Raw genomic sequence first — 17,133 nt, 5'->3', positions numbered from 1 at the left:
CGATTAACTATATACAATCGATAATGGGTCGTAGACAGTCGCCTGTAATCGATATATTCGAGATATTACTCACTGTTTGGACGATGTATCGATAAGTTTGTTACAGTTGAATATTTTTATCGAGTAAGCATATAAATTAATCGATACTGATAGCACGTATAGGAAATAGATAGACCGACATCGAAAGTTTTGCAGGTCTCTCCTTATACACACATACTTTGTTTTCGCTGCAGAATTTTTTGATAAATTGGTGTATTTAAGAGCGTGAAAGTAAAAGAAAACTGCTGTAAAGCAGATAAAAATATTACTGACGAGGTAAGTTGTTGAAGTTTTCTACTTTTTAGTTCTTAAAGTGTGTGATGAACATTTGATCCAAGGGAAAACATGAAAACTGGTATAAAAACGTAAGAAAGCAAGAGAAACAAGCCATGAAGCGGGGGTGTGGTATTTCCACACATACAGATCCAAATGAATGTATGTAAATACATATACCTGTGTGTGTGTTCAATGTTGAATTTATCTGTTATAAACATAAACAACGCTAGCAATACAAGTGTTTCGCCGCGTAAATCTGGAAAGTAAACTTGGAATTTGTTTGCGCTCATGCTATTTACACATTAATTGCCGCAACAACATTAGAATAAATCCACATATGTATTCATAGTTAAGTGTGTTCGTATGTATGTGTGTATACGTGCAGGAGGGAGATGCCAGCTTTCTGCGCAGCATAAAACTTCTACAGATGAGTTCATAAATATATGTTAGTTCAAAATTCATGCGAATGTATGAATGTATAATAAAAAATGCATCTGCACTAAAGATTTGTGTAAATTTCATTTAACGGAAGACAGACAATCGCCTCCGTAAATCAAATGTTTACTTTTATTGTTGCTTGCCATTGTGCCATCTGGCAACCCTATCAAACTGCATTGGAGTTTCTGGCTCTCATGGACGAACACATACATGTGTGTATGAATGAACTCTATCTTTCTCGCTTCTTCCTATTCTGGCTGCACTATGTATGTATGCATAAGAGTACGTGCAACGCGGCCGCTACGGCAGCGTTCTCGTTTATTTCCAGTCACTTGTCTGTTTCGTTCGGTGCTGGTCGTTCGATTTTTGACTGCGTTTGTCAAAAACTCGTGCAAGTCTAGTGAAGAGAAAACTGCATACAAATATTATGTTTTTTTTTTGTGCATCAAATATACAAAGAATCAGGAATTGTTGTTTCAAATAACTAGTGTTTGTTATTATCTCTTGCGTGATTTAAATTATTACAGGTTTGTATCTCTTTCTAGCTCTGTCTCTCCTTTTGCTCTCTGCTGGTAATATATCACAACTACTTTTGTTACACTACACACATATGTATATACACAGCCATACAAACAATCTTAAGTATGCTTCGTAACATATTTTGTTTGTGACGTCTTGGAACGGAAATACATGACGTATGTATGTGTGTGTACCTAATTGCTACAATATTTGTGAGTAACGATAGGTTACCTGCGTTCGCGGCTTGAGTTTAAGTATCTGAAACTCGATTCAGCTTACTCACGTTTAGTTTTCAACTGCTTTAACCGTATACATTTTAATATATACTTAGGGCCTTTATTTTAAATCTCCGTTTAAATTTTTATTAAAGATATGTTTTACATATCATTGATTTAAAAAACCATGCCTAAAATATTTTTCAAAACTCTTAAATATAAATTAAAAATATGGGCCTTAAACAAATGCATACATAGATGTTGAAATTTTTTTTTATAGTTTGGGAGAGTAATAGAACTAGATTCTCGAATATGAATAAAAGACAAATTGGTTTTTTAAACGGTGTAAACTCAGATTGATAAAAAGCAGGCCTGATCAGACTATTACAAAACACAGGCCTGTTCCGGTTTTCACTTCCACTTTTAGAGGGTTTCTAAAAATGTGTTTTCTGACTTTGCACTTATTCTAAGTATCTTAAAGATATATTTTTTCACATTATCAGACTTAAATTCACCAACTCAAGGGAAATTCAATACGCAAAATACTTCCAAAATGAAATTAAAACCGGTTAAAGATTTTCACTTCCGATCAATTTTGCCGGAAGTGGATACCGGAACAGGCCCGACAATTTCTGGTGTATGTGTACAACATAGTATGTACATACATATGCTGATCTAAAATAAGTATTCACCTAATAATTATTGCTTTTTATTTTCAGGTGTGGTGTAAAGCGCCTAAATCACCAAGATGAGTTACATGCCAGCACAGAATCGTACAAGTAAGTATACAACATAAATACTAAACGATAAGATGTTTTTTCTTCTTTTTTTTAATATCATGACTAACATTAGAACTAGATAGAAACTGATGTTTTCATTCTTATTAAAGTGAAGCTCTTTGCGTTCCTTCTCCAAAGAACAGTGCACCAGTTTATTAAACGAATGGGGAGGGGAGCGGGGCGGGGGACAACACTGTGGCTCAAATGCGCTTCAATGCCCATCGACAAGCGATAATTTGCAGAGCGCACTTTCTGTAATCGATTACAAATCGTGTGGCTGGCTCCATTTTGCTACTGTGAAAGAAATAACAATTACAACAACAACAACAACAACTGAATCTATCGTTCCTCATTGTTGTTGTTTATGTTCTTTTGTGTGCTTTTAAGCTGAAATGCATCATCCTCCTCCTTTCTCATCAGTCCTGTCCGTCCATCCCTGTCAAAGCTAGCTTGTTCATTTTGTTCTCCTCGTCCCCTTTGCTTTTCAACATTCTATGGTTCCTTGCAAGCTGTGCGCTTTGTAACGGCAGTTGCTTCATTTCCATTTCCAATCCTTTTATGAAGGGCGTGTGTTGTGTTGGGTGTGGGAGTGGGAGTGCGTGCACTCTCTTAATGTTCATGTTAATGTTAATCCCTCTATCCCACTCGCTCCTATTATTCAGCTGTTATACTTCGCTATGTCAATTGGCAGCACACTTTTAAACTTGTATTTTTACTGAAAATTTAATTTGAGCGTCGCAATGGCAGCAGCAGCATCTTTGACGGACTTGACGTTGTTTGATCCCGCTTGAGAATAGGGCACAAAGAGTTTAATCGATCAGGGATATGTTGATTCCCGGACTGGCAGCTTGCAGTCTTTGGTTGCGGCTGTGCATAAGCAGATGAACCGAGAACATGAAATGAGAAACAAAGCGAATCGCTGAGTAGGCATAATTAAGGCAAAGTGGCAAACAAAACGCCCAACGAAAAGTCTTTGGAGCTCGAGCTTGATTCCCGGCCAGCTACACACACACACACAGCTGGGAGCCACCCCTTGCAGGGCGTCGTTCGTCCTTCGACCTGGCATCGTTCGGTTCTCGCTGTTGGCTTTGATTGCTCGTTGAGACACATTGAGGCACATATGTACATATGCATGTATGTATGTATGTGGTATACTCGTACCAATGTGTATATGGCTTGGTGTGGCACATGTTTCCTTCATTTGAGGGGGAATCGTTTTTACAATATGCAAAAATGTCCTGCAGCGTTCAATCCGTCATGTTCCTATTTCAGTTTCTGTTTCTGTTTCTTCTTCGTCTGCTTCTGTTTCCGTTTCTGTTTCTGCTGTCATTTTGTCATTTTGCTGTCGTCGTGTCGCATTTCAAACGTCGCATTTGAGGCGGTTCTTTAATCCATTAGAGTCTTGCTTCCGTCTAATGTTCCTTTAATCCTGAAATGAGGAATACTCGACAAAAACAAAAATGAGGTGCAATAAAGAGCTGATAGATTGGTGAGAGGGACTTCTAATGGGATTGCATGGCTCAAGCTAACGAATGGGGGACAACAACAACAACAATGAGATGATTTCAATTTAAGAGTTTCGTTCGGAGCGAGGATTGAGAGTTAAGAATTGAGGTTTTAACCAAGTTTATGTTGCTTGTTGCTTGCAGTGTCCCATAACAATCAGTATAATCCGCCGGACTTGCCACCAATGGTGTCGGCCAAGGAGCAGACGCTGTTGTGGCAGCAGAACTCGTATATGGGCGACTCCGGCATCCACTCGGGCGCCGTTACCCAAGTGCCGTCGCTGTCCGGCAAGGAGGATGAGGAAATGGAGGGTGATCCGCTGATGTTCGATCTGGACACCGGGTTTCCGCAGAACTTTACACAGGATCAGGTGGATGATATGAATCAACAGCTAAGCCAGACCCGGTCGCAGCGCGTGCGCGCCGCCATGTTCCCGGAGACCCTCGAGGAGGGCATTGAGATACCATCAACACAATTTGATCCACAGCAGCCAACCGCTGTGCAGCGTCTATCGGAGCCATCACAGATGCTGAAGCATGCGGTGGTCAATTTGATCAACTATCAGGACGATGCTGAGCTGGCCACACGTGCCATTCCGGAGCTGATCAAGCTGCTCAACGATGAGGATCAGGTGGTCGTCTCCCAGGCAGCCATGATGGTACACCAGCTCTCCAAGAAGGAGGCCTCGCGCCACGCCATCATGAACAGTCCCCAGATGGTGGCCGCTTTGGTGCGCGCCATTTCGAATAGCAACGATCTGGAGAGCACCAAGGCCGCTGTGGGCACGCTCCACAATTTGTCGCATCATCGCCAGGGCCTGTTGGCCATCTTCAAGAGCGGCGGCATACCGGCTCTAGTGAAGCTGCTCTCCTCGCCCGTCGAGAGCGTGCTCTTCTATGCGATTACCACGCTCCACAATCTGCTGCTGCATCAGGATGGCTCCAAGATGGCCGTGCGCTTAGCTGGTGGCCTCCAGAAGATGGTCACGCTGCTGCAGCGCAACAATGTCAAGTTCTTGGCCATTGTTACCGATTGCTTGCAAATCCTGGCCTATGGCAATCAAGAGAGCAAGCTCATCATTCTCGCCTCGGGCGGTCCCAATGAGCTGGTGCGCATCATGCGCTCCTATGATTACGAAGCTCTTGTGGACCACATCGCGTGTCCTCAAAGTTCTCTCAGTATGCTCCAGCAACAAGCCGGCGATTGTTGATGCCGGTGGCATGCAGGCTCTAGCCATGCATTTGGGCAATATGTCGCCACGTCTTGTCCAGAACTGCCTCTGGACATTGCGCAACCTGTCGGACGCGGCCACCAAGGTGGAGGGGCTTGAGGCGCTGCTCCAGTCGCTCGTGCAGGTGCTGGCCTCCACGGATGTCAATGTGGTCACCTGTGCCGCTGGCATACTCTCGAATTTGACATGCAACAATCAGCGCAACAAGGCGACTGTTTGCCAAGTGGGCGGCGTCGATGCCCTCGTTCGCACTATCATCAATGCCGGCGATCGCGAGGAGATTACCGAGCCGGCCGTGTGCGCTCTCCGTCACCTCACCTCGCGCCACGTCGACTCGGAGCTGGCCCAGAATGCAGTGCGTCTCAATTACGGCCTCTCCGTGATTGTAAAGCTCTTGCATCCACCATCCCGCTGGCCTCTAATCAAGGCTGTCATCGGGCTCATACGCAACTTGGCTCTCTGCCCGGCCAATCATGCCCCGCTGCGGGAACATGGCGCCATTCACCACCTGGTGCGTCTCTTGATGCGCGCATTCCAGGACACAGAACGCGTAAGTTGCCATTGACACACAGGACACCGGACATTAGACATGTGTAATCTCTATATTATATATTTGATACAGCAACGTTCTTCAATTGCCACTACTGGGTCACAGCAGCCATCTGCATATGCCGATGGTGTGCGAATGGAGGAGATCGTTGAGGGCACTGTCGGCGCCTTGCATATCCTTGCACGCGAATCGCACAATCGTGCTCTCATACGCCAACAATCGGTCATTCCGATCTTTGTGCGTTTGCTCTTCAACGAAATCGAGAACATACAGGTGAGTGTTGTGAAAGGGAAAGTGTTGTCAAGGGAAAAGTATACAATAACGGTATGCTGATGGAATAAAATGGAAAAACCTCAGACCTAAAAAAGCCAGGAATTCCTGCATTAAATATAGCTGGTAGAGAAGCTATAGCAATAAAGGATCACTTATAATACGATTCCTTCCTCGATTTCGCATTGCAGCGTGTCGCAGCCGGCGTGCTTTGTGAGTTGGCCGCCGATAAGGAGGGCGCCGAGATTATTGAACAGGAAGGGGCCACCGGGCCGCTCACAGATCTGCTGCATTCGCGCAACGAGGGCGTGGCAACTTACGCAGCAGCTGTGCTGTTCCGCATGAGCGAGGACAAGCCGCAGGACTACAAGAAGCGACTCTCCATCGAGCTGACCAACTCGCTGTTGCGCGAGGAGAACAACATCTGGGCCAACGCTGACCTGGGCATGGGTCCCGACTTACAGGTGTGTAATATAGATATAAAGATGATTCTTTGATTCATGTATATACATATGAAACTATATATTTCATTTTAATTTGCCCTTTCAATTAATCCTCGAGTTTGTACATACGAAATTGTAGCTATATATGAAACTATTTAAAGCATAGTTACTTATTATATTGTATATATTGTATTACAAAATACAAAATTACCAATTTATAATCTACAATTATTGCAATTGACATTACCTATTATATTGTATATATTGTATTGCAAAATTATCATCTTAATTAATTGTTTTGTATTTCGAAAGTCGATCATTTTAAATGTTATTTTTAAGTAGAAATTGCAAGCATTTGGCACGTAGATGGTTATCGATTATAAATTGCAATAATCGAATTATAAATTACTTAAATCTCGATAACCGGAGAGAGTGAGAGAGAGAGAGAGAGAGATAGAAAGATTGTTGCCATGTTCATTCTTATTCTTAATTAATTATATGTATATTTACAAATCTTTGTTTTCGTTTAATGTTGTTTAACTAATTAATGATTAGTTTTGATTTTGTTATTAATTTCGATTTTGATTTATTTTGTTTCTTTTTCTTTCATTGTTTTCTTTGTGTGCAAAATCGAACAAACCAATCACCAAAATGTCTCACAAAACAACAACAAACACCGACGCACAAATATCGACACATAACAACAAACACCAACATCTCCTTCCTACTGCATACCCGAATATCGAATATCCTTTCTTTAAAAATACGCAACACAAAAACTCGTGTTCTGTGTTTGTGTATCTCTTCTATCCTAACAACTTTTCACTTCTGATCCATTCCAAAAAATAATAATAATAATAAAATCACGACACCAATCAACGCACTATTCAATCACATACACATACACATACACCTACACCACACACTACACACCACACACATACACAATCGAACACTCACCAACTGACATCACGAACACAAACACAAAAACGAACACGTACACGTACACGATCACAGGATATGCTTGGACCCGAAGAAGCATATGAGGGCCTTTACGGACAAGGTCCGCCCAGTGTGCACAGTTCGCACGGAGGTCGCGCATTCCATCAGCAAGGTATGTATGCTTGGTTCACCCTGTACCTGTACGAGTGTAAGGATCTACAACCAACAGCAATCCAACATTACCCCCAACTTCCCCTCATAATATTATGCCAGTATATAAATGTGTGTGCTTGTTCCACCTGTGACAGTGGAAAGAAGAATATTGTCATACTTTCTGGGTTTACATAAAAATTAATTTTAATCACCACCACAACACAGCACCTTCTGTAACTCACAGCCCTGGTTTCCTTTGCCGTTATCAGTATAACTAATTACTCATTCGATTCAATCGGTATCTAATTATTTTATAACTTAAGTCTCTGCTCGATACCCCAACCTTGCACCACATCTCTTCTCCATTTGGTACTGTGTGCTAAGGTGACCGTCGATGGACAACAAATACTGCATGCAATGTGTGTCCCCATAAAATGTTGAAAAAGAGTACTATATTTATTGATCATTTCCTTTTCCCAGTCTATTAAGACGTTACCAAAGCCATGTTTCAAATCCTTTAATCCTGCACAACAAAATACATTAATTTCAAAATATTATTTAAAATCGATTTGAATGGGATACCAATGTTATTCATTAAACTAATTTATTACGATTATTAAGGGTGTTAGTTTTTGAAGTGAAAGATCTTTCTTTTACGGGACAATAGATTGGAAAACTTCCTTGTTCCATTTTCACTGCATACTATACAGATACATACAATACGACACAGTTCGAGTCTCCCCAAATTTATTTTTCTATCTTATGTCTTATTGCCCAATATTGTTAAATTTGTATTCTTTAAATTATAATACAATATTTCATTAAGTATATTATTTATTAATTCGTTATGTTAAGGCATATTATGTTCAGTTTATTTTAGCATGTTTCATCAATAATCTGTAGATCATAGTCGAATCCATGTACTTGTTATTGAAAGCATGTGCTGAAAAACTATCCTTAAGAAGCAGAGATTATTGTTACTGTTAATCTGATAACAAATTATGTGTGTTCCATTATGTATTACTATAAATTTACATAGTAATAGATATTGTATAATCTTATTATATAAGTCAACTGTTGCCACAACATGTTGTAGCAATTTGATTAATGGATTTACTCATTCTTCATTGGACAGGATATGATACTCTACCAATAGATTCAATGCAAGGTCTCGAAATCAGCAGTCCAGTAGGAGGTGGTGCTGGTGCTGCTGGCAATGCGGCACCACCGGGTGGGGCACCCACATCGCCCTACTCCATGGACATGGATGTCGGCGAGATTGATGCTGGCGCTTTGAACTTTGACTTGGATGCCATGCCGACACCACCCAATGACAACAATAACTTGGCTGCCTGGTACGATACCGACTGTTAAGCACAGATGAAGATGATGACCACATTTTTATCAATATGGAAAATAAACGAATGTTTGCAATAGAATTACATATAAACTAAAAATTTGTTGTTTTCATTAACTCGACTTGTAGGTGGGATATATCATCCAAATAGTGGCTGATTGAGGTAATTCAAAAATCAGGTTGATATTAATAAAGTAAAGAATGTATTTCATTAGTTTTAGTTTTTTCATTAGTTTGGAAGTTCGAGATACAAATAGCATATTAGAAAGCAGTCTCATTACGTTGTATCCTGAGGAGATTCTGCATTCTGTTGTGTTTTATTTTGCTGCAAGAACCTTATGAATGAATCTCTGTGACGCTCCATACCAAAGATTTCGTAGAATTGCGATAATCCAAAATAGGCAACGACAGCAAAAATGGCAATTGCGACAGCCAAACTTCCTATACACGTGAGGAATATCATGACAACAACCGTTAAGAGCGTTCCTGTCAGGAGAAAAATTCATAAATTTGCAAAGTATTGGAAAATCATATTTACAAATATAATGTACCTTCGAGCACAAGAATGCCGGTAAATGTTATAACCATGGTTGCAATGCCAAACCCGAAAATGATTAGCAATGGCAGGAGGAAAACTATAGTGGCAGCCAGGACACAGATGGCAATATCCGGATGTTGCGTACACCAAGTAACTGCAGCATCGATTAATTCATTTCCTCCCAGTTCGGACATAATCAGGTTGGCGACGCGACGTCCCTGGAACCCTGTATAAATCGAAAGGTGAAGTGAGTATAGAACTAATAAAATTAAATTAAATGTAATAGATCAAATATATCTACATAATAAGAAATGAATGTAATCTTTGGCATACGGAAGTTTTGATACCCTTGCAGAGTGCTCTATTAAATTTCCGACTGAATATAATGATCCGATTTTGATCAGATTTAACAATAACATACATACAATTTGGTTGAGATATCTCAAGACACAACAATATTTTCTAAACTAAAGTCGGATTTTCGAGCGATCGTTTCTACATATGACAGCTATATGATATTGTTATCTATCTGATCCGGTCAGTTTCGAGAGATATACCGTAACATCCTCTGCAAGGGTACATAATATAATATACATGAATATTTAGCATACAAAGTTTGTGCAGGGCATGAAATATTCCATCCAACAATTGTTCCACATTCAGGGACATGGCACTGTTATCCAAGTTGCCTTCATAACTTTTGTTGTTGTCGTTGTCGTTGCCGCTTGCGTGTGTTGGAGTATCCGTGTCTTTAGCACGGCCATTAATGGGTTTATTTGACTGCACCTGTTAATAAGTTAATATATTGAAATTGTCGATGGGTAATTAAGCAAACGAGCCACAAATGTCATTAAAACATGAACTTCGACTTCTCCACCTCACAGTTCGTTTTAATCTCTGCTTGTTTACCATTTTCTGATATTTTGGCGTACTTCGATTTTATTCTCTTGTCACAATAATATCCATATTTTTTTTTAAATTAAATTGCAAACTGTACAGTTTATAATATATTATATTGTTATTATTTAAATTGAATTTGTGACAAAAACAGCAGTGCGACAGTATGAGTTGGAAGGTTGCCACCCAGTAAAAATTGGTAAGTGTCCGAAAAAAGGTATTTGGAATTTTGTACCTTTTTTTAAAATTGTTTACTCTTTATGCTAGAGTTTTTTTAAGTTTTAAAGATTTCTGTTAGAGTTATGCGAGTAACAAATTTGTATAGTTCAAATTGCAGTGTTGCCATTATAGCTGTTTTACAGCTAGATCCTGCTGCTTTGCACTTTAGCTAAATATTTACGGCGCCACAATTCAAATTTAAACTAAATTTAGCAATAAAAAAAAAAATTTTAAGAAAATTCAAAATGCAAAATTAGATAAAATAAAGGTGAATGATAAGCTGAATTATTATCATATCAGAGTGGTAAAAAATTTAGTTTATATTTTGTGGCAGGTTTCATAATTTCTAGCTATTTTTTTGTTTTACGCAATAAAAAGTACACTGTTCAAAATTAATCCTTGTTATTGAAAAACTGTTTCGTTACATGTCCATTGATAAAATTTTAATGCACAATATGTTACATGGCTATTGCTGTATATACATACAAATGTGTTAGTTAATGAAGTATGAATTGGAGACCGTTAAACGGCGGTCGTTCAGTAATTCGACCAGCTATTATTTTTTCGCCGTGTATTGTCATCCGGCAGCGTCGTTTGGGCGCATGAATACAATTTAAATAGGTGGCAGCATCTGGACACTGGAACGGTAACCAGCCGTACATCTGTGATTCCAGCAACGGATGATCAGGAGACAGTTTGTTGTTGTGCCTGTTGCGCTGCGGCAATGGGATTGGATGTGGCTCGTATTTGGCGTAGAATTTGGAAGTGATGGGATACACTGCAAACAACAACAACAATTAAAATTGGAATAAACAATTTTGTAGTATGTTGGATCGCTACAGGTTTACGTAAATGGATTAGAAAGAGACAGCGCAGTTCTTGAATCTATGGCAGCGTCTCACTCTTGGAAAGTCCCATCACAAGGGAATTTTCGTTCATCCATTTGAAATAGGTATATTTGAAATGTTTGATGTTTGTACATACATTGTATGTGTATTTGGCATTTTAAATAAATAATTTTGAATGCACCTTTGTTAGCTGGCACGAACACTTCACAAATGCGAATATGCTTATTTGATTTTTCGATTAATTCCTTTTCAAATGCGTAGGGCAGTGGTCGTGGATCACCCTCGAAATGATCGTTATTCTGCCCGTCGCCGTCGACGTCACCGTCGCCTAGGACGTCAACGTCGCCGATTGCCAGTGCTGGCTTAAGCTTCATTCCAGGCAAAATGAACGAACGTCTGTGGCGCGTAGCGTGCTGTTTACGTCTGATTGGGATTATTTGTGCTGCAAGGACACCTGTCTTTTCATTTATAAAACTTGAACTCATTAAACTTTTGCCATTGTTATTATTGTTGCTGTTGTTGTACTTTTGTTATTACTGCAGCCCATGACAGGCAATTTCGCCATTGTACACACGCATCCACCGATATATGTATATATATATATATATATATATATATGTATACTGATATACAAACAAACGCATACAAATGGCAACCGGCAAACTGCGGCGTGACCTACATACACACATACATACAATCACATAATGCCAACGTCAGCATTGGCTTTGCCATTTATTATTTTGCAATGGGGACAGAGAGCTGATCATCATCATCATCATCATTATCATTATCGTTATCCATGACTGCAAAAAAAGTTGTTCCCTTTTAGCTGCCCCTGTTTCACGTCATTTGTTGTCGTTACGTTCCTCTCCTTTCCGTTCCGCAAGCAAAGGCGAACCGAATAACCCTTGAAGTATGCAGCAATTTCCGAAAATAAACACAAGTATTGAAATATGTTTGTATTAATGCCATTGCGTGCCGTCGCTTTAGCGTCAGCGTCAAACCAACATTAAAGTTCACGCTGTAGCAGTAACCGAGTTGTGCAATCCTTTTTAGCCAATATACAAATAATTAATTAGGAATCCAGTCAAACAGTCAATGAAATTAATTACTCCGCATAGGCACACACACAGTCACACAGACACACACACGAAAAGCTCTCATTATGTTGAGTGTATGCCAGCGAGCAAAAACTTGGTAAATGCGAGTTATGCAGATTTCAGCAGTTAGGACAAAGAATTTTATATACATTAAGTATTAATAAATTACATAATAGCAAAAACAAAATTATTTGCTGGCCAACAAATCAATTCAAAATCCACTTAACTATATATATTTTTGTTTATAAATATATATATATAAATATAATATATATGTAAATAGTATCTACAGATCAGTCATGTGGCCCACTGAGGTTAAGATCGAGTTGCGTCGAGTTGAGTTCCGTTGAGGATGAGGAATAAAACATTTACATGGCCTCTGGATAATAATCCCGATAGGCGAATGTCTCAATGTATTCCGGTCGTCGGCAGCTAAAGAGTTCATAGGTCAACTGCTTGTGGGCGTGCTTCTCCAGAGATTTGCGCGTCTTCTCCAATAGCACTGCCTCATCGAATTTCACCCGATGCACAGTTGTTTTGCGCAATATATTTTGCACAAACTGGGACCAGACGGATCCCTCCTCATGTTGTTCCTGCTCCTGCAGCTGTTGTTGTTGCTGCTGTTGTTGCTGCTGTTGTTGCAACTGTTGCTGTTGTTGTGGTGTCGCCGTGATGTCCGGCTCAGTGGACTTGCCAGTGACTGATAACTCTGGCATTGGCAACGGCAATACATTGGACTCGGTCGCTTTGGCCGTATTGAGATCCTGCATAATTGTCTGCAGACGATCGACGGTCTCCGACATGCGCTTCCGGAACTCGACAATGCGCCGTGTGTACTTGAAGAGTTCCCGCTGCTCGTGCGGCTCCAGTTCGACCATTTCCAAGGTGTCCAGCTCGGCGGCTGTGAGCAGCGGCTTCAATTGCAACGTCTGCGTCTCTGTGGTGCCCATAATGTAGACACGATGCACAAACTCCTGCATTGCCGTTGTGTTCAGCATGGCGAACTCGTAGTCCAAGATTGCTTCAAAGATGGCCTTATGTATTAGACTGTCATCGCGTAGATTCTGGCTCAAATCCGCAATGCCATCTGTATACGGATTAACAGTCTCGTTGTCGCCATGATACGGATAATTGAGACTGTCCAGGCTATGGAGTATATCGGCCAAATAACGACGCATTGCATCGCTGTCGGCCTGGTTATTGAGCAGGCCTAAACGCTTTATTAGCCGCATGTTAATGGCAAACTGTTGCTCCAGCTCAAAGAGTTGCCACAGGGAACGCATGCGTCCCTCGTACTCCTTCTGGGCCGCTGTGCCCAGGACACTGCTGATGTTCACATCGTACAGTTGCAAGCCGCGTATGAAGGCCACGTCCATGGTGAAGTTACTCATAAAGCTGAGCACATAGCTCAACGTGTGCTCGGCACTGATGAAGCCCTCTCGACTCTGCTGATAGAAATCATCAATATCGCTGACCGTCAACTGATTCCGGGGCACTGTGCTGTCCTGCAGGGATCGATTCAATTCCCGCTCCTCTCGTATGCGCTCAAAGTTCCCCACCAGGACATCGGCAGCTGGCTGTTGGAACTCATCGAATACCTCAATGTCCACGGCCATTGTTGTGCTGGGCGTATCCCTATCCCTATCCTTGTCCTTGTCCCTTTCAATTGCATTTGCCGAGTTTATGTCATAGTTGGAGTTGCCTTTGTTTGACTGACACTGCGGCTTCCAGTTCTCCTGGGCCGACACACGCTGTTGGCTGCTTCTCTCGAAGATCGCCTTGGCGCTAAAGCTCGGCAGATCCAGCATGGTGAAGATGTCCTCCTTCATGTTGTGACAACAGTGCAGCGCTGACATATCCATGGGATGTGCTTCAGTGTTGAAGATATAAGCGCCAGCTTGGACAACGCACACATTCTCCTCCGTGTCGAGCAGTTCTCCGTGCCTGTCTTCGCCTTCGTTGTGCAGGAAATTGTCCTCGTCGAAGAGCAGATAAAGGTATTTTGTTGTCTCGGCCAGAAAAAAGGATTCCATCCGATTTTCCTTCTCATGCGTCACCACATTTCGTATCTAAAAGAGGGAGAAGGAAGCACGACATGTGTTAATCTAGAAATTCGAATATTTTTGTAAGAATTATAAAAACAAAAATAAGTAAACTAAGAAAAAAATTTATGAAACACAAATTAGGGATGGAAAAATTGCATTAGTTAGGAAAATCCACACACTAAATCCACTGAAATAAGTAATATTCATACACATGTTCCTAAAGAATATATTTTCTAAGAAGGAAATACAACATGTTAATCTAGAATTCCAAATATTTTTAAAAGGATTATTAAAACTATGAAAACCACTTGAAGAATACAAATAAAGGATGGAAAAAATGCATTAAACAGGAAAATCCACTAAGGAAAACATCCCGAGTACAAAAATTAGGAACCCGAAATAAGTAAAATACATATGTTTCTTTAGAATATTTTCAATATTCAATTCTGAATATTTTTGTTAGAATTATAAAAACAAATATAGGTAAACTAAGAAAACAACTTAAGGATGAAAAAATTTCATCAATTAGAAAAAATAGACTAAGAAAAACATTCCGAGTAAAAAAAGTAGGAGCACGAAATAAGTAAAATACATTAGGGTGCCTAAATTTCGTTCACAAAAAATGGTAACCCAAATTCGTTAGAAATTCCGACATGTTTTCACCAAGAAACCATAGTTCTAAAATCAATTCCTAGTTCTCGCTTTTTGAGCTGAAAAATTTTGCGTTTTTAGTCCTTGCATTGTCAAAAACTATGTTTTAAGGAGAATTGGTTCTCTAATTCTATACAACTTAGAAAGTTCTGGAGTTTTAATACCAAATTTGTCAAGATCGGACTAAAAACACTAAAGATATGCTTAAAACTTGTGAAATTAAAAAAAAAATAAAAATTTTTAACTCAAAATGCAGAAAACATTTTAGAATTGACTGTAGATTACGAATTTGGGTAACCATTTTAAAATTATTTTGGGCCCATACCAATCGATGCACCCTAATAGAATATTGTACCTGATGCATATTTTGAAGATAAATGATTTCTGGTTTTATTTGCCTAATTTTTGTTTAAAAACTTCAATACTCCGAGTATTATTTGTTGAAGTTCTTATAAGGAATCAATCTAGACAGATGTTAGTTGAATTGCATGCTTACCGTCGCATATCCACACTTGGTTTTGGCACTAAACTCAATGGTCTCCAGCATGTGCTCTCCCAGCTCGAGCAGGTATTCATTCTTTGTGGCCCGATACAGATACATGGCCGACTCGATGAGCTCCGGTCGCAGGGGATAAACCTCACGATTGGGCGATGCTTCGCCGGCGGGAATGTTGAAGAATTCGGGCAGAAATCCGTACTTCCTCCACACGCTAATGTAGCGTGTCATGGTGCGCATGGCGGGCTCAGTGTCACCCACAATGCTCAGTATGCCCGGCCAGAAGGACTCGAGGGATTGGAATACGGGCAGCGTCACATGTCCCTTGTTCATGCCCACCCAGACGTACCAATCATCTTTCCGCATATACTTGTCAATTGGCGCCCGAGCCTCGGCGAACAGTTCCAGCAATTCCGGGCGATTCAAGAGAATGGCACCCTTCACCAGATACTCGAACAGGGAGTCGACGCCAGCGCCGATGCCCGAGTCCAGGGCCGTCCAACGTCCGCTCTGCACATCAATGTGATTGCCGAAGAGTCCAATGGAGGAGCGTCGCTCCCAGAGTGCATAGATGGCCTGCAGGGCGACCTCTTCATAAATGCTATTACCGGTTAGCCGGCTCAGTGTGCCAAACTCAATGAGAAAGGTGCCCACTCCGGCTGTGCACGTGATCGATGTCTCGCCATTGGGCACGCCGTAACGCAAGTTGACCGTGCCGTACGGCATGCCCGTGCTCGTATCAAATGCCGGCAACAGACGTCGAGCAACATCCTCGGCCATGCGCAACAGTGGACCATTGCAGGGCCAGCCCGGCTCCAGGTCAACGCCAGCACGACGTGACAGAAGATGTGCCGACAGCAGGCCGCCCACAATCCGTATATTCGTCTCGAACACGGACACGTTGATGTCCTTGTTGAAATGCATCTTCTCGATAAGCAGTGCGTGCACACGACGAAACTCGGTGAAATTGCCCATTGTGGCGAGCGTGTCGAGGGCATCAATGAGCGTCAGCGAGTAGCTGCCCCATGTGTCGTGGCCATCGCAGGTGAGAGGACGCAGTTCGTCATAGTTGGCGGCATGTTTCAAGTATCCATCGTATGCATGCTGGAACATGCGACGCACATCCTCTCTGACATAGATATCTATAGTTAACCAAATGTTCACAGCATTAAAGGAGAGCCTTATTCTTACCGCAGCTCCAATTTACGTGTACGTGTGTAATGCTTCTGTGAGATTCCTCCAGTGGCCCGGCTGAGTATGATACACACAATGCCGAACAGTATGTACGGCTTTTTACACACTTTTTGCATATTTCGAAAGCTTGTTGCATTCATTCAATCCATATAATGCCCTTAATTAAATTACGAGCATTCTCAGTTCCATAGAACTAACGGAGGCGGAATCACAGTCGAAATCAAAAGCAGCGAGTGCAATTTGCGGTTCTGGCTACGTAGCAAAACAAAAATCAGCTGTTTGGCGCTCGTTCAGATTAAGTTCGATTTCGTGCTGCCAACTTTTTGAAGAAAAAAAAGCGGCATCTGAAAAATAGCTAAATTGCAATGCAAAAAACTCTAAAAAAAATAAACAAAAATAAAAAGTTAACACCGGACGAGACCGAGGC

The 17,133-nt window shown here is 41.1% G+C and overlaps 4 protein-coding genes across 6 annotated transcripts; 1 reads left to right on the top strand and 3 right to left on the bottom strand.

Annotated features, from left to right (window-relative positions):
• The first annotated feature begins 174 nt into the window (after positions 1-174).
• On the top strand, positions 175-8,818 carry LOC117783047 (armadillo segment polarity protein-like). Its single transcript, XM_034620220.1, is given in 8 exon segments — positions 175-315; positions 2,207-2,266; positions 3,916-4,906; positions 4,908-5,553; positions 5,626-5,826; positions 6,015-6,287; positions 7,284-7,380; positions 8,497-8,818. Coding segments are annotated over 7 exon segments (2,478 nt in total). The 5' UTR covers positions 175-315; positions 2,207-2,235; the 3' UTR covers positions 8,736-8,818.
• Positions 8,819-8,898: 80 nt separating this feature from the next.
• Positions 8,899-10,326, bottom strand: LOC117783055. The gene is made up of 4 exons (XM_034620231.1): positions 10,166-10,326; positions 9,868-10,042; positions 9,270-9,482; positions 8,899-9,204 (listed from the first exon to the last, which is right to left on the bottom strand). The coding sequence occupies exons 1-4, from the start codon at positions 10,166-10,168 to the stop codon at positions 8,996-8,998; spliced, it is 600 nt and encodes a 199-aa protein (XP_034476122.1). The 5' UTR covers positions 10,169-10,326; the 3' UTR covers positions 8,899-8,995.
• A 467-nt stretch (positions 10,327-10,793) lies between these two features.
• LOC117789805 lies at positions 10,794-11,629 on the bottom strand. Of its 3 annotated transcripts, none has more exons than XM_034628944.1 (2): positions 11,357-11,629; positions 10,794-11,150 (listed from the first exon to the last, which is right to left on the bottom strand). In XM_034628944.1, exons 1-2 carry the CDS (start codon positions 11,592-11,594, stop codon positions 10,870-10,872), a joined length of 519 nt encoding a protein of 172 aa, XP_034484835.1. In that variant the 5' UTR covers positions 11,595-11,629; the 3' UTR covers positions 10,794-10,869. The 3 variants fall into 3 exon arrangements, 2 of the variants coding, with proteins under 2 accessions (XP_034484835.1, XP_034484844.1); XM_034628953.1 differs by having other exon boundaries at positions 11,402-11,629; XR_004617935.1 differs by lacking the exon at positions 11,357-11,629 and adding an exon at positions 11,213-11,301 and having other exon boundaries at positions 11,058-11,150.
• An 897-nt stretch (positions 11,630-12,526) lies between these two features.
• LOC117793670 (ER degradation-enhancing alpha-mannosidase-like protein 2) lies at positions 12,527-16,942 on the bottom strand. Its single transcript, XM_034634054.1, has 3 exons — positions 16,704-16,942; positions 15,513-16,641; positions 12,527-14,389 (listed from the first exon to the last, which is right to left on the bottom strand). The coding sequence occupies exons 1-3, from the start codon at positions 16,844-16,846 to the stop codon at positions 12,689-12,691; spliced, it is 2,973 nt and encodes a 990-aa protein (XP_034489945.1). The 5' UTR covers positions 16,847-16,942; the 3' UTR covers positions 12,527-12,688.
• Between the last annotated feature and the right edge of the window lie 191 nt (positions 16,943-17,133).

Source organism: Drosophila innubila, chromosome X (assembly GCF_004354385.1).
Source record: "Drosophila innubila isolate TH190305 chromosome X, UK_Dinn_1.0, whole genome shotgun sequence".
Lineage (NCBI taxonomy): Eukaryota > Metazoa > Arthropoda > Insecta > Diptera > Drosophilidae > Drosophila > Drosophila innubila.
This window is presented reverse-complemented; position numbering and strand designations above follow the sequence as displayed.

Bases quoted from the DNA above. Each gene is read 5' to 3' on its own strand.
- LOC117783055 (XM_034620231.1), bottom strand. The intron at 9,483-9,867 runs GTATGCTAAATA...CGATTTATACAG, and splicing joins TCATGCCCTGCACAAACTTT to GGTTCCAGGGACGTCGCGTC. The intron at 9,205-9,269 runs GTACATTATATT...TTCTCCTGACAG, and splicing joins CGGCATTCTTGTGCTCGAAG to GAACGCTCTTAACGGTTGTT.
- LOC117789805 (XM_034628944.1), bottom strand. From the start codon at position 11,594: ATGAAGCTTAAGCCAGCACTGGCAATCGGCGACGTTGACGTCCTAGGC. The intron at 11,151-11,356 runs GTATGTACAAAC...TGTTGTTTGCAG, and splicing joins ATGCCAAATACACATACAAT to TGTATCCCATCACTTCCAAA.
- LOC117793670 (XM_034634054.1), bottom strand. From the start codon at position 16,846: ATGAATGCAACAAGCTTTCGAAATATGCAAAAAGTGTGTAAAAAGCCG. The intron at 16,642-16,703 runs GTAAGAATAAGG...TATCTATGTCAG, and splicing joins ACACGTAAATTGGAGCTGCG to AGAGGATGTGCGTCGCATGT. The intron at 14,390-15,512 runs GTAAGCATGCAA...TCCCTCTTTTAG, and splicing joins CCAAGTGTGGATATGCGACG to ATACGAAATGTGGTGACGCA.